The sequence below is a fragment of the Oncorhynchus masou genome, chromosome 18, assembly GCF_036934945.1.
Source record: "Oncorhynchus masou masou isolate Uvic2021 chromosome 18, UVic_Omas_1.1, whole genome shotgun sequence".
NCBI lineage: Eukaryota > Metazoa > Chordata > Actinopteri > Salmoniformes > Salmonidae > Oncorhynchus > Oncorhynchus masou.
In genome coordinates, this window is record NC_088229.1 from 24,714,810 (window position 1) to 24,730,618 (window position 15,809).

Here is a 15,809-nt window from a genome sequence, read left to right on the forward strand (position 1 = left end):
GTTCAGTTTTTTTCCCATCCTGCATGTTTTGTATTTGAAAATTCCCCCAAGGTCAGTCAGTGTAACAAAGCAGTGATTCCATTCTCAATAATATCAGCACCCCAATTTTCTTGCTGATATTTGCTTTTTGGCATGGCCTTGGCTGTCAGTGTGATGGGGAATGAAATGTACATCCCCAGTTGGAAGGAGGCAGTTATGTTGACTGTGACTAAGTGTGTCTAAAAATCAACCCTCACCCCCTCCTTAGAACCCTGTAAGTACCTCTGTTCACAGCAGGGTGCCCACTCTGCCCCCAGCCAGCTCTCTCCTCACTGCCTGTCAAGTTACACTTCTACTGCATCCCTTATCTTGCTTGGGTTACCATGATGTATGAGACTGGGACACCGGGCACCTCCCTACATGGGCTGCTTTCTCTTCGTCATCAGAATGACTTTGCAAAAATATTATCAATGTTGTGGAAGGAGTGCATGCATTGTAACTGAACTGATTGTTCTTTTGCTCTATACCTTGTGGATTATTTGCACTTAAGTGTGGTATGTTCACTAGAAATTGCACTTGCTTAATGTGAATCACTTAGAGGATCATCCCTGATATTTTCCTGACACTAAGTGGGTGGCCCTCTGACAGTATTATGTAATATTTGTGTAACACTTGCTTAGAAGTCATCACATCATTGAATAAGACTAAACTTGGTTCTGTGAACCAAATTAGTATGTGAAATGTTTCAAAGTGATAAACTATTGAACCAACTTTGTCATTATTTGTGTGCTATCTATATTCAGTGTATGGTGGTGGGTGACTATTTACTCAGTATGGTTGTATTATGCATTTATTGGCCAGTGAGCAGGTTTAAAGTTAGACACATGCACACACAAAATCGTCTTCATCTAACAGAAGATAAATCATTAACAAATGTGTCCTTTTATTTATTGAAATATGGCCTAAAATTATTGACCTGAGGTCTAATAAAATGGTTTAACTGAAACAACATTTTCCCAGGAAGTACTAGAAGTGACCAGTTTTGGATACTTCCATGCTTCACCAACAGCTCAAATAAAATGTATTTTATAACATTGACACAAATCTTGATGCTGTGGTCATTTTATTATTGACCAATAGTATATCCAAGAAATGCCCTCAAATATAACAAAGGTTGATTTTGGAGTTCCTGACAACAGTATACTGCACTTGCCTTCATGGCCAAACCAATGGACATTGGAATAGAGAATGAACATGAAAGTGGTGTGTAAGATGCCACCATCTGAAAGGTGAATACACCACCGCTTGGATCTATCTATAATCAGCAGGGCATGAGTGGCTCAGTGAAAGAGGATGTTCTTGTGCTTGGTGTTGGGGATCTGCTCTCTGCTCTTCAGCCTCCTGACAGCCTCCCTCATGTGCTTGGGCTGCAGGGGAGGCGTGTCCCCCCACTTCTCACACACATCCAGAGCTGCAGGACCAAACAGAGAAGCATGTCAGAGTAGTCAAAATGCTTCAAAGCCTTCGTTGGTGAAGATACAAGACAAACGATCCAGATCTCATATCTGGCCAACTAGTCAATATTAACTCAGTGGTGTCCCTCACTGACCTTCCTCCACTATTTCTCCAGCGAAGACCTTGGAAATACCAGACATGGCGATAACCACATTTTGAGAGACTGAGGATCCTGTAATGGACTGTATCAGCTGTATCAACCAGGTAAAGAAAAGCATACATTGAAATACAAGCATGAGTGAAATGTAATATTAAAATGGAACTGATTCTGATGAAATATAATTACATGTGCCTAAAGGTCTTACCCTCTTGATGGCAGCTTTGGGGAAAGCAGAGCGTCTATACATCTCATAGCGGTTAAGCTGCTCCTCAGAGAAGGATGAGACCAAAACCCTGGACAACACCAGAGGGAAAAATATTAACGTATGAATGCTTGTAACATAATTGTCATAGTGCAGTTACCAAACAAACACAAATTACAGTATCAGAATCTTACTGCATCTTCTGTATCTCATCCTCGTCAACCTTTTGCCGCTTCTCCTTTTTCTTCTCAGGCTCAACTTTTAGTTTTTTGGAAGCTGGTTGATCTGAGGTTCCCTCATCCTCGTCATCTCCAGCAACAGAATCCTTCAGCAGGTCATGCAAAGTAAACAAATGATTGTAGATATATATACTACTATATCTTGAATGTGGATGTAGGGCCAATGTTTCAATATAGTTATTCTAACAAGCCACTTACCTGTTTGTGTTCGCGTTTGAGTGATTGTGAGGAGGAATCTTTTGATTCGGTGTCTGCATCCGAAGTCACAGGCACTTCTTCAGTGTCTTCGGTTTTAGGGCTTTCTCTAGCAGCCAATGCATTCTCAGAGTTGGATTCAGTCTTTATCCTAGCTGGGTCTGCCATAACTCATTCGAAATCTTACCACACCAATATAATGTATAATTATGCAACAGTCAAAACGGAAATGTTTGACTCGAGAAACATCAACAAGTTAGCTAACTGCTAGCAAACAACTCCACAGCCACCTTCGCTCACTTATACTATCCTCGTGACTTACTATCCTCGTGGAATTCTGCATACCACGTTTATTGATAAAAAAAAATAGAACCGTTACTTTAGCAAAATATTAGCTAAAGCGCGAATGAGAAATGTTTTGAAGCATCATTAAAAAACAACATGGAGAACATTCAGGCCGGAAGCTGCTGCTGAAATCAACTTCCGGCTTAAACCCTCTATTGTCCTTTAAAGGGATAGCATTGACAACAATTATATATATGTGGCGGTGACATTAGAAGTATTTAATTATAATATATATATATATATATATATTATAATTCTGTCATTTCTTTGTCATTTGAGAAAAAAATTCACATATTCCGTTATATTTGGTCCAGTGCTTTATGTACAGTGGCGTATTTCCATTCAACTAGTCATACTTGTTACAGTGTTTGTTTAAATGGGAAAGAAAATACTAGGCTCTTTTTTAGATGATCAGTGCTCTAACTAAATGTAATTTGGTAATCGACGTTTTAAACTATATTAATATGTCAATAGCCTCGATAATTAACTTTAAAATAAATTTAACTCTCTGGAACCCATAAGGATATTTTTTGTTTTATGATTGCTCCTTCAGCGTCTCTCAAAAAATGTCAGGAGAAAGAGAGAGTTAGCGTTGGACATGTAACCGAAAGGTTGGGTTCGAATACCTGAGCTGACAAGGTGAAACATCTGTTGCTGTTCCCTTGAGTAAGGCACTTAACCCTACTTTTCTCTAGGGGTGCTAACCTAATATGGCTGACCATGTAAAACAGCACATTTCCCTGCACCTGTCCAGTGTATGTGAAAATAAAACATTTACCTTTATTATTGCACCCCTATGGGAGGGCAGCTCAGCCCAGTCCAAGCTCATCTCTGTCCTGACCACCCAATGGTGGAACCAGCTTCCCCTAAAGCTAGGACAGCAAAGTCCCTGTCCATCTTCTGAATGCATCTGAAACACTACCTCTTCAAAGAGTATCTTAAATAATCCCCCTCCTCACCTTGAACCACCCAGCCCTTTCTATCGCTGACTTTAATGATAGCCACTTTATTGAGGAGGTGTTTTATTTATTTAACCTTTAGACTAGGCAAGTCAGTTAAGAACAAATTTTCATTTACATTGACGGCCTACGCCGATCAAACCCTAAACCCGTGTACTTATTATGCCTGTCATATGTGGTTGTCCCAACTAGCTATCTTAAGATGGATGCACTAACTGTAAATCGCTCTGGAAAAGAGTGTCTGCTAAATGACAAAAATGTAAATGTAATGACCATGTACTGTGCACTTCAGCACTTATATATTTTGTACATTGAAAAATGTTCTGGATGAATTATGTGCTTTTATAGTTGTAGGAATATGATTATTATGTTCTTCGACATTGGTAGTAGAATATAATGGAATACAATAATCACCAACTAAATACAATAATGCACGACTATGAACAAACTGATTGATCGACATCGTCAGATAGGGGCAGTTTTGAGGAAGTGACGCGCGCTTGAGACAGGGCGAAGGAAGTTTCATTTGGCTCTGTGGTGCTTAACTAAAGTTTTCCCCGGAGTCACAGTGGGGGATTAGACATTCTGTGAAATTGTAACGCTGGAGAGACTGATCCAGCGGTGGAGGGAACCATCGTTTTCTTCGGCGTTGAAAGAACAAGTACGTCTGTGAGATTAGTAGAGGACCGCAAAGGATTTTTTCTCCCACTTTCCAACCCCCTCTTTCCCAAATCCTCCGACCCCCTTCTCGATCCGAGATGGGGAAGGAGCAGGAACTGCTAGAGGCGGCGCGCACAGGAAATCTTGCCGCCGTGGAAAAGCTTCTCTCTGGGAAACGACAATCGACTGGAAGTGGAAGTGGATCATCGGGGACTGGTGGAAGCAGCAATAGCAGTGGTCACAATGCTTCGCACCCGCTTTCCAGCCTTCTCAGGTAGGGGAGAGCAGCGGATGAATGGAAGGCAGAGCGAGATGGTTCCGACCGAGAACGGTCGGTGGTCATAAAGTGTGTTGTAAACGGCAAAGCCACATTAAGTAAACAACCCCCCTGATCAATAATTTTATTGTATTTTGCAATCACAGCAGTAGATATTCATTTGCTAATTTGCATCCATGCAGTGGACCCTTGCCATGTTTAATAATAACACATTAACGTTGCATGCGCAATGGAGTGCCTCTTTGTTAGATGATCGTCAGTGCAAAATACATAAATAAAATGCCACATGCAGCAGAAACCTTCTTACGCAAGATATTCATATGTTACCAGTATGCCGTATTGAAAACTCTAGTCCTCCATTTAATCGTAGCTAACTAGTCAATGGTTTTGGTTTGTCTATACATTTTGGACCGTTGTCATTGAGAAAAAATGTCTACAAACGCCCAAACATAATTATAGTATTTTATCATATTGATGCCCGACCCATTCATTCTCATATGCCAAGATTAATTTGGTTCACATAAACCGCGATAAAGGCAATGAAACACGAGCTGTCAGTGAAATGGAACATTCTTCCCCTGGCATTGTTGTTCCATGCCCTCCCGGAGCTAGTCTCTACTAGCAAGTGGGTGGAATGCAGTGTGTCGGCGGCCTGGGCAGTTGCATGCTGTTTTTTACTTGATCATGCAGGGAAAAATATTGGTTTATTTTAACCACAGTCCATCTTGCTCAGGGTTCTTTGTGCTGATAGGATTACATAGGCATAGATGAAGTGAGTGCACTTGAATGCCCACTGAGTGGTGACAATGTCAGAAGTAATAATGTTGGTGGCACCTCTACTACAGCCCTTTCAGGTAAAGGTTGCAAGAGAAAGGGAAACATTGAAAACACAATGACCTAGGCTACCTCAAGCCCTATGAGACTGTCAGTGCCATTTCCACTGGGCTTGGAGTCATTCATTGCCCTGGGACCGGTGGTGCCCTTTTGTCTACTCAGTAACATACTCCAAGGGGCTTTAAACCTTCCATGTTAATGGTCCTTTGCTACTTGGCAAGCTAGCAAAGGGGATGTTGGGTTGGTAAAGCATCTCCTGACCTTAACCTCTTACAGAAAATGCACAAGGACCAACTGCCCACCCATACACAGTAAAGTTTAACATGGAAGAAGATTGGAGGTAACATGGAACTTCCTCTTACTCTCTCAAAAGGTTTTATGCCATGATATGCCTTCCATCTCATGTCTTTGGGTAAGAAACCGTGTTAACCACGGAAAGGGCTTTAATTTGTTATTTTTCATTCTAGGACCAAATAAACCGATGACAATCAGAATGCTGGCGACATACAGGTGCGCAGCAGCCCTGTCAATCAACCTCCTACAGTGGGGAGAACAAGTGTTTGATACACTGCCAATTTTCCTACTTACAAAGCATGTAGAGGTCTGTAATTTTGATCATAGGTACACTTCAACTGTGAGAGACGGAATCTAAAACAAATCCCAGAAAATCACATTGTATTAAGTAATTAATTTGCATTTTATTGCAAGACATAAGTATTTGATACATCAGAAAATTAGAACTTAATATTTGGTACAGAAACCTTTGTTTGCAATTACAGAGATCATACATTTCCTGTAGTTCTTGACCAGGTTTGCACACGCTGCAGCAGGGATTTTGGCCCACTCTTCCATACAGACCTTCTCCAGATCCTTCAGGTTTCGGGGCCGTCGCTGGGCAATACGGACTTTCAGCTCCCTCCAAAGAGTTTCTATTGGGTTCAGATCTGGAGATTGGCTAGGCCACTCCAGGACCTTGAGATGCTTCTTACGGAGCCACTCCTTAGTTGCCCTGGCTGTGTGTTTCGGGTCGTTGTTATGCTGGAAGACCCAGCCACAACCCATCTTCAATGCTCTTACTGAGGGAAGAAGGTTGTTGGCCAAGATCTCGCGATACATGGCCCCACCCATCCTCCCCTCAATACGGTGCAGTCGTCCTGTCCCCTTTGCAGAAAAGCATCCCCAAAGAATGATGTTTCCAGGTTGGAGTCTGTTTGATTGAGTGTGTGGACAGGTGTCTTTTATACAGGTAACGAGTTCAAACAGGTGCAGTTAATACAGGTAATGAGTGGAGAACAGGAGGGCTTCTTAAAGAAAAACTAACAGGTCTGTGAGCTGGAATTCTTACTGCTTGGTAGGTGATCAAATACATATGTCATGCAATAAAATTCTAATTACTTAAAAATCATACAATTTGATTTTCTGGATTTTTGTTTTAGATTCCGTCTCTCACGGTTGAAGTGTACCTATGATCAAAATTACAGACCTCTACATGCTTTGTAAGTAGGAAACACTGCCGATTTTGCAGGTTTATCAAATACTTGTTCTCCCCACTGTATAAGCCTCATCAGGGTGCCTACGTCTCGTGGCTGAGACAAGTGTTTGCTAAAATCCCCAAGGTGATGCATCGCTGTGCTACTCATGCCAGGCTGTACACTACACTGACTGTACTCTAGCTAATTACATTAAACCTTCTTAATCGGAAATTCAGAGATGTCATGATTCAGTCAAGGCTGCCTCCATCCCTGCCTCTCTGTTACTGATCTGTGGGCGGGCATGGACTGAAGAGCCCATTGTATCATCTGTTCTGGCTCGCTTAATCAATGGCTGCCAACCTTCCTCTTGGAAATGATTGGCTAGCACTTGTTGGAAATAAATAAAAACGATGGTCTAACCATTGACTGTTAAAAGCTTCACTACTGCAGCCTGATATCACTCAATTCTCTGAAAGGCTGTGGGCCCTTCAGCCTTTAAAATATACCATTAGCATTGCCTCTAAGTATATGTGAGCTATACAGATTTATTGACATGTTTACCACAGAGAGGCTCAGGGGTAGTGTTTGCTGTTGTATGTGACATTTAATTTAGCACATGTAATGAAAATGTCAATACGTTTAGGGGCATGAATGTGAATTACCATTCGTTTGACAACACTGTTTGTAAGGTTTTAAATGTTATCAAACTCAACCGTTTATCATTTCCAGTGATGAAGACATGGATGTCTCATGGTATGGGGTGGTATGCAAAATTGGTCAACTTTGAACACCTTGACATTCAGGTCAAAAAATACACTTTCTGACCACTTCTTCCATGGGCAAACATACATGGTCATTACATTAAATAAAAATGAATTCTGTCATAAAGTGATTAAATTCAAATGGATTCACCCTAAAGATGGTTGGTTGGTCTGTGTAGTGTGCAGCTTGCTCAACTTATTTTCATGATGGAAAAGCACTAACCTATAGGCTTAGGCCCAAGTCTCTGCATATTCTACTTTCATGTTGCACATCTTCCCACCAGCTACTGGAACACTGACATCTGTTTATAGCACAGGCACAGCATAGGTAGTTGCTCTTCTTTGCATAACGCATGCAACAGTTTCTTTTTATTCCCACATTTACTATCATCATTGGCGAAGGTGTGTTGTGTTTGTGCTGAACGTTTTGCAGTTCTTTCTTTGGAATGGAGCACGTGTTGAGACTTGTTGCTTTTGTAACCAGGCAGGAGCACAGCTTTGCTCTGCAGATTGTCTACTTTTCCTGAATGCCTGAATGGAAAACTCAATTGGACAGACACAAGCCCATCATGTTCAGAAGCCCCACATGTGCTTTGTATTACTCTGAAACAGAAAGATAATTGAATGGAATGGGACTGGCACTGGATGGCATTCCCCGCAGCTATCATGGTAGGAGACAGGCAACATGACCTGCTCCCTGCTCGGCATCAATAACAACCTTTCAGACTGAACAGCAGCAGAGTGGTACCTGATAAGACTTCCTGATCACCAGGTTGGATTCAATGACATTTCACTGTCAATGCCAGAATAACCATGTGCTATTCAGTTTGCATTTCAATATAGTTGACCACCACTGTTTTTTGACTACCACTGCTCGTCCTCTACAATAAACACGTGATTGGCCCTAGGCCAATGGAGGTGCTTTAATCCAGTGGTTTAAGACTAACTAAAGAAGCAGAAGTGGTGAAACAAATGACTGAATCTGAATGTCATACATTAACTGCAAGCTATGCCTTTACAAATAGTGTACTGGACATTTACTGCAACATAATGCCAGGATCTCACTTGGGCTCCATGACCCGTCTCGATCCTGGAGGTCCACAGGAAGAACTCCTCTCCGGAACTTCCTGTACCAGGTTGTCCAAACAGCCCCAGCTGCTGTGGCTGGGCCAGGGCCGGGGTAAGTTGAGTCCATGGCAGGCCAGGGAGAGCAAGAGAGAGCCTGGCCTTCCCACTTATGGGAAATTAACAGAGGAATGCATGGAGGAGCACGAACCGAACTGACACTCACCAAGCTTAGGCCGATGAAGGGCTGTGTATTGTCTCTTAAATTAACAGCAAGCTCCTTTATCCCATTGACACAACATCTAGAACAGCCATTTTTAATATTTTTATGAGTCCTCAAGGACCAGTCTGAGCATTTTCTAGGCTCAATGTCCAAGTGAAGAAAGAGCTGTCAGCTGTAGAAAAGACATTTTTAATACATTCTCTTTTCTCCAAATGGACTCTTTTTATATATATATTTATAAATATATATATTTTTTAATAGTACTATAGGTAGAGATGTAACGATTCACCGATACGCATCAGTCCCCGATGCAAATGGAAGGTCTGGGGGACCCAAACCTATCCAAATGTATCACGCATCGGTCAGAAAATCTTATGAATCGCCTGTTCACTAAATTGTTTTGCTCATATTACTTTCTTTTTACCTTCCGAAAATGCCTAATATTTTGTGACAACTGATGCGTCCTCTTCCTCAGTGTCGAACTGCATGTAACTGTTGACAGTCATTGATCATCAAGTAGTTTTGAATGCTGAACAACACAGGCAATATCAGTAGCCTGGACAAACAGTGCGCTGCTTCACATGCTGACCATGCTAGCTAGCTAGATAGCTACCTAGATGATTATTAATGACTAGGGTTGCACATTTTGAGGAATATTCAGAGGTGGAAACTTTCTGTGGGAATTTATGGAAATTAACGGAAATGCATTACCGTTCAAAAGTTTGGGGACATTTAGAAATGTCCTTGTTTTGAAAGAAAAGTTTAAAAAAATTGTCCATTTTATAACATGAAATTGATCAGAAATACAGTGCAGACATTGTTAATGTTGTAAATGACTATTGTAGCTGGCTTTTTTTTTAAAAATTTATGGAATATCTAATATCTAGGCGTACAGAGGCCCATTATCAGCAACCATCACTTCTGTGTTCCAATGGCATGTTGTGTTCGCTAATCCAAGTTGATCATTTTAAAAAGGGTAATTGATCATTAGAAAACCCTTTTGCAATTATGTTAGCACAGCTGAAAACTGTTCTGATTAAAGAAGCAATAAAACTGTCTTTTAGACTAGTTGAGTATCTGGAGCATCAGCATTTGTGGGTTCGATTACAGGCTGAAAATGGCCAGAAACATAGCACTTTCTTCTGAAACTCGTCAGTCTATACTTGTTCTGAGTAATGAAGGCAATTCCATGCGAGGAATTGCCAAGAAACTGAAGATCTCGTACAACGCTGTGTACTACTCCCTTCACAGAACAGCTCAACACTTTTCGAACCAGAATAGAAAGAGGAGTGAGAGGAACTGATGCACAACTAAGCAAGAGGACAAGTACATTTAGTGTCTAGTTTGAGAAACAGACGCCTCACAAGTCCTCAACTGGCAGCTTCATTAAGAAGTACCCGCAAAATCCCAGTCTCAACGTCAACAGTGAAGAGGCGACTCCGCTAGGCAGAATTGCTTAGAATCTCAGACTGGCCAATACAAATAAAATATTAAGATGTGCAAAAGAACACAGAAACTGGACAGAGGAACTCTGCATCTGCTCCTCCCCTCCGGCGTACGATGTCAGCAGAATACTAACCACTGGTCCTGGCATTCATCATTACAAACACCTGGCACTCATCATTACGCCCACCTGTTAATAATTTATGATTGACACCTGGACTTCATTACCATCATCATTTCCTCCCCTTTATGTCAATCTCTTATGTTCACTCACCAGTTGGTATTATTTTTGTGTACTGGTGTGTAGCCACATGGAATTGTCTCCTTCCTGGTTTTGTTGTTTTATTAAATGTTCACCTGCTTCCCGACTCACAGATCCATTATTACATGAGTTCACGTGGAATGATTTCACTGAACAACAAAATAAATGGAATATCGAATGATCCCCAATGATCCATCGCATCTCCCAAATAAGTTTTCAACATACATCTGTAAAGTCTAGAAACTAAAGCTTTGGTTGTCTTCCTCTCAGGCTTCCATGTCTTCTCCCAGGACCTCAATGTCCACCTCTTGAACATCAGACTTTGAGGCTTCATCTTGACTGTTATTTTCCAACTTTGTTGAGGATGGCTTGTTGTCAGGCTCAAAAAGCTTCATTTGCCCGGATGGCCACCAATTTTTCAACCCTTGTATTGGTCAGCCTGTTGCATGCTTTGGTGTGTGTGTTCCCAAACAGGGACCATTTGCGCTCTGAGGCGACTGATGTTGTTGGGATTTGGAGGATGGAGGCAACCGGGGAAAGAGCCTCAGACCCACAAAGTCCTTTCCACCAGGTGGCTGATGCAATATGGCAGTTGTGCCAACATGTCTAATTTCCATCCCAAAGCCCTTGCTTGGAAGTGTACTTCACCAGACTGCCAAGAACCTTGCCCTCATCCAGGCCACGGCGGCGAGACAAGGTCGTGATGACACCATAGGCCTTGTGGATCTCTGCACCAGACAGGATGCTCTTGCCAGCATACTTTGGGTGTATGGGCTTCAGGCAGACGTCGTCACGTATTTTGATGTATTTCAGAACTGCAGTTTCTGCTTGGAGCAACAGTGAAGTGGGCAGGGGAGTACATGTTTCTTCTCTAACATCTGCAAGCAGTCTGAACATCAGACAGAATGGCATTGTCTCCCTCAATCCGTGCATTGGCTACTGCTATGGGTTTCAGGAGTTTCAGGCTGCTTACCACTTCCCCCAAAATACATAATCCAGGAGGATCTTCTTGATGGGGCTTTCTGTATCGGCAGACAGTGATATGGACATTTCTTGGAGAGACTCCTTCCCCTCCAGGAGACTGTCAAACATGATGACAACACCATCCCAATGGGTGTTGCTGGGCAGCTTCAATGTGGTGCTCTTATTCTTCTCAATTTTCTTGGTGAGGTAGATTGCTGCTATAACTTGATGACCCTTCACATACCTAACCATTTCCTTGGCTCTCTTGTCACCAGTTCAAATACCTTCTCTGGTCCAAGGGCATTGATGACTGCCTTCAGCTCATCTGCAATGTAGAGACTGGTGTGTATGTTGTCTCTTGTGTCTGTGCTCTTGTAAAATACTGGTTGAAGGGTGGAGATGATGTAGTTAATTATTCCTTGCCCACAAATATTCAACCACCCATCAGAGAAGATTGCAATAGTCTGCTTTCTCTATGATTTGCTTGACCTTCACTTGAACTCTGTTGAACTCTGCATCCAGCAAATGAGTAGATAAAGCATATCTGGTTGGAGGGGTGTATGCTGGGTGAAGAACATTCAGAAATATCTTCCAATACACATTGCCTGTGAGCATCAGAGGTGAACCAGTTGCATACTGTACACAGCTCGAGCAAGAGCATTTATCTAACTACGTTCCAAAAAAACTTCTGATTCCAGGAGGACAATGAGCTGTTGCTATTGATAAGGTGTCTGATTCACCATTTACACCTCAAATAGAAGTAGAGGGACTTTTGTCAGAGGTTGCTTGTTGTGAGCACTGCAGGAACGTTATGTACGTGGCCAGATGATTTTGCATCTTTGTTGCATTCTTCACATGATTTGGCACAGTATTTGCAAATGTACATAGCTTTTCCTTCAACATTAGCTGCAGTGAAATGTCTCCACGTTAGATAGTGCTCGTGGCATTTTCCTGTGAAGATTAGAAAAAAATGAGTAAAAAAACCATACAGATAAATATTTAAGCAGTTAGATTAAACAATTCCTTTGTAAGATACATGTTTTAAAATGAAACATGTATGGAAACAGGTGAATTAACACTCAGTTAGCAGGCTCAAGCAAGCTAAAACCCACATGGTAGAAAAAACTAACTAGCAGGAATTGTTAAAAAGTTAGAAATTATTTAAACACACTTTGCTGTAGGCTACTATTTACTAGTTAACAAAAAATCATGTATGTCATATAAAATATATTCACCCCACCCAGTATTGTAATCAAAACTTACCAGAAAGCATGTAGTCCCTGGCTCAGCCAGTGTAGTTGTGTGGGCCCAATAGCATCTCATTAGAATCAGCTATACATGTGATGGAACAATGCACTGTGCATGCAGAGGTTTGCATTTCCATTGAATTTGGAATAGTTTAACCAAAATATGACACTAGACCTAGAATTGCCTTGTGTATCCCACAAAAGTGGTTCACTGTTATAAGCTAACTTAAGTAAAATTCCCAAAATTCCCGGGCTTAACTTTCCCAACAATCTCTTTAAGTTCCTGTTGTCAGACTGCTCTACTTTGTGACGCAATTTAAAACTAACTTGTTGATTTGTTCTGTGGCAGATTCAAAGCCATATTAACTCATTGCAGAATATATCCATAGTCATGAATTAATTAAATTTATTTGATGACAATGCATCTAGTCACCCATCAAACATCTGAACTCCCAACAGTTACATTGATTTAACAAAATCAAAATAGTAAATGATGCAAAGATATTTCTATTATATACAGTAGGGAGAACAAGTATTTGATCCACTGCTGATTTAGCAGGTTTTTCTACTTGCAAAGCATGTAGAGGTCTGTAATTTTGATCATAGGTACACTTCAACTGTGAGAGACGGAATCTTAAACAAAAATCCAGAAAATCACATTTGTATGATTTTAAAGTAATTCATTTGCATTTTATTGCATGACATACGTTTTTGATATATCAGAAAAGCAGAACTTAATATTTTGTACAGTAACCTTTGTTTGCAATTACATAGATCATACGTTTCCTGTAGTTCTTGACCAGGTGTGCACACACTGCAGCAGGGATTTTGGCCCACTCCTCCATACAGACCTTCTCCAGATCCTTCAGGTTTCAGGGCTGTCGCTGGGCAATACGGACTTTCAGCTCCCTCCAAAGATTTTCTATTGGGTTCAGGTCTGGAGACTGGCTAGGCCACTCCAGGACCTTGAGATGCTTCTTATGGAGCCACTCCTTAGTTGCCCTGGCTGTGTGTTTCATGTCGTTGTCATGCTGGAAAACCCAGCCACGACCCATCTTCAATGCTCTTACTGAGGGAAGGAGGTTGTTGGCCAAAATCTCATGATACATGGCCCCACCCATCCTCCCCTCAATACGATGCAGTCGTCCTGCCCCCTTTGCAAAAAAGCATCCCCAAAGAATGATGTTTCCACCTCCATGATTCACGGTTGGGATGGTGTTCTTGGGGTTGTACTCATCCTTCTTCTTCCTCCAAACACGGCGAGTGGAGTTTAGACCAAAAAGCTCTATTTTTGTCTCATCAGACCACATGACCTTCTCCCATTCTTCCTCTGGATCATCCAGATGGTCATTGGCAAACTTCAGACAGGCCTGGACATGTGCTGGCTTGAGTAGGGGGACCTTGCGTGCGCTGCAGGATTTTAATCCATGACGGCGTAGTGTGTTATTAATGTTTTTTTTTTGAGACTGTTGTCCCAACTTTCTTCAGGTCTTTGACCAGATCCTGCTGTGTAGTTCTGGGCTGATCCCTCACCTTCCTCATGATCATTGATGCCCCAAGAGGTGAGATCTTGCATGGAGCCCCAGACCGAGGGTGATTGACTGTCATCTTGAACTTCTTCCATTTTCTAATAATTGCGCCAACAGTTGTTGCATTCTCACCAAGCTGCTTGCCTATGTTAAGGGAATTATTTTATCAACACTTAAGTAATTGAAGCCAGCATTTTCTATTGTTCTATTGGTTTTCAAATCAACTTTCTTTCATTATTCAGCAGGCAAAGACACAATCCTAGTCATATTAGCTACCAATGCTAGTTGGTGCATCTTTAGAGCTCCCCTCTTTCAAAATTTCGAATGGATATTTACATCTATGTCACATGAAACTGCTCACATGGGCTGTGCGCTTTTTAGAATGGTGTGTTCCCGCTAATTGCATTTTGTAAGGTTCGCGTGTAGCCGACTGCCATGTGCGCATTGCTGCGCTTATATTGTGAAGAAATAATAATACTTTATCAACATTAAGCTTAACGTTCTGATCTGTTGCATTATTATTGCATTGCTTATTTTTTGATGTTCAATAGTTGTATAAATTTTGTATCTATCGTCCCAGAACTGTCCCAGAGTCTGTTTGAAAGGTCTCAATTTTGTTTGATCCGCTCTCTCTCCCTCTGAAACTGTTGATTGTTTCTGTCCCATTCTGTGTTGGCTCCTGTAGGCTAATGATTGGTAAGACTGGGGGTGGTCAGGATACAACGAACGAGGCAAACTAGAATTATGACGTAGAAGTATGTAGCTAGCGAGTGCTAGTTAATTTGTTTGTTCTCACTCTACTTGCCATGACTGCCTGCTGCAGCACTCTCTCTACACCAATGACGTGCTCAATTCACACATTTACATTCACAGATGAGGGTTGGATTAAGTTGTTCAAGTAGGCCAACTAAAATATGTAAGCAAGGCATTTAGCCTCTTTTAGTCACCATTAGTAATGTGAAGTCCTTGCCCTGAGTGACTCAGAATTAGCTTAAATCTGCATAAAAACTGCATTTGAAAGAAAAAATATAGGCTAAACAGAAATTGCAGAGTGCAGACATCAGATGAACCCTAACCCGTAACCACAGAGGAAGGTGTGTGTGTGTGTGTGTGTGTGTGTGTGTGTGTGAGAGTGTGCCAGCCAGGGTCAGGTTACTCAGCTGTGGAGGTCTCTTCTGCTCAAATCAGAGTGGTGATCACAATAAGCCTTAAGCTGTAATTGTGAAAGCCACAACGGTTGCAGCAAGGGAATGTGCGACCTCAAATGTTCTTGCAGGGTTTCTGGATGGTCTCTGCGTAGTTTGGACTACCCTTGAGCTGTTATCTCTCGTCAGAATTTTGCCCTGTTAGCAGTGTTTGGGAACCTACTCTAACTTGCTAGCTAACACCTCGAGACAAAATAGCCAATGCCTTGTTTGCACATGTTAGCTTAGGCTACATTTGTTGTTCAATAACAACAAATGTGGTTGCGGTGGGATCAATGATACACATATGTAAACTGATATGCTTGCCTATTTTTTTTTAAATTTTATTTCACCT

At 41.6% G+C, this 15,809-nt stretch overlaps 2 protein-coding genes across 9 annotated transcripts in view; one reads left to right on the plus strand and one right to left on the minus strand.

Annotated features, from left to right (window-relative positions):
• Nucleotides 1-898: 898 nt before the first annotated feature.
• On the minus strand, nucleotides 899-2,710 carry taf11 (TAF11 RNA polymerase II, TATA box binding protein (TBP)-associated factor). The gene is made up of 5 exons (XM_064922680.1): nucleotides 2,234-2,710; nucleotides 1,991-2,121; nucleotides 1,800-1,887; nucleotides 1,589-1,685; nucleotides 899-1,450 (listed from the first exon to the last, which is right to left on the minus strand). Exons 1-5 carry the CDS (start codon nucleotides 2,396-2,398, stop codon nucleotides 1,320-1,322), a joined length of 612 nt encoding a protein of 203 aa, XP_064778752.1. The 5' UTR covers nucleotides 2,399-2,710; the 3' UTR covers nucleotides 899-1,319.
• Nucleotides 2,711-4,039: 1,329 nt separating this feature from the next.
• LOC135504279 (ankyrin repeat and SAM domain-containing protein 1A-like) overlaps nucleotides 4,040-15,809 on the plus strand; it is a 115,246-nt gene continuing 103,476 nt past the window's right edge. For all 8 annotated transcript variants that reach the window (XM_064922681.1, XM_064922684.1, XM_064922685.1 and 5 more), the window contains exon 1: nucleotides 4,040-4,468. In XM_064922681.1, the coding sequence (XP_064778753.1) occupies nucleotides 4,293-4,468 (176 nt within the window). In that variant the 5' untranslated portion in view covers nucleotides 4,040-4,292. The remainder of the gene's footprint in view (nucleotides 4,469-15,809) is intronic.

Excerpts from the sequence above, each read along its gene's own strand:
- taf11 (XM_064922680.1), bottom strand. The coding sequence starts at position 2,398 with ATGGCAGACCCAGCTAGGATAAAGACTGAATCCAACTCTGAGAATGCA. Across the intron at positions 1,686-1,799 it reads CCAAAGCTGCCATCAAGAGG|CTGATACAGTCCATTACAGG; the intron begins GTAAGACCTTTA and ends TGGTTGATACAG. Across the intron at positions 1,451-1,588 it reads TGGAGAAATAGTGGAGGAAG|CTCTGGATGTGTGTGAGAAG; the intron begins GTCAGTGAGGGA and ends TTGGTCCTGCAG.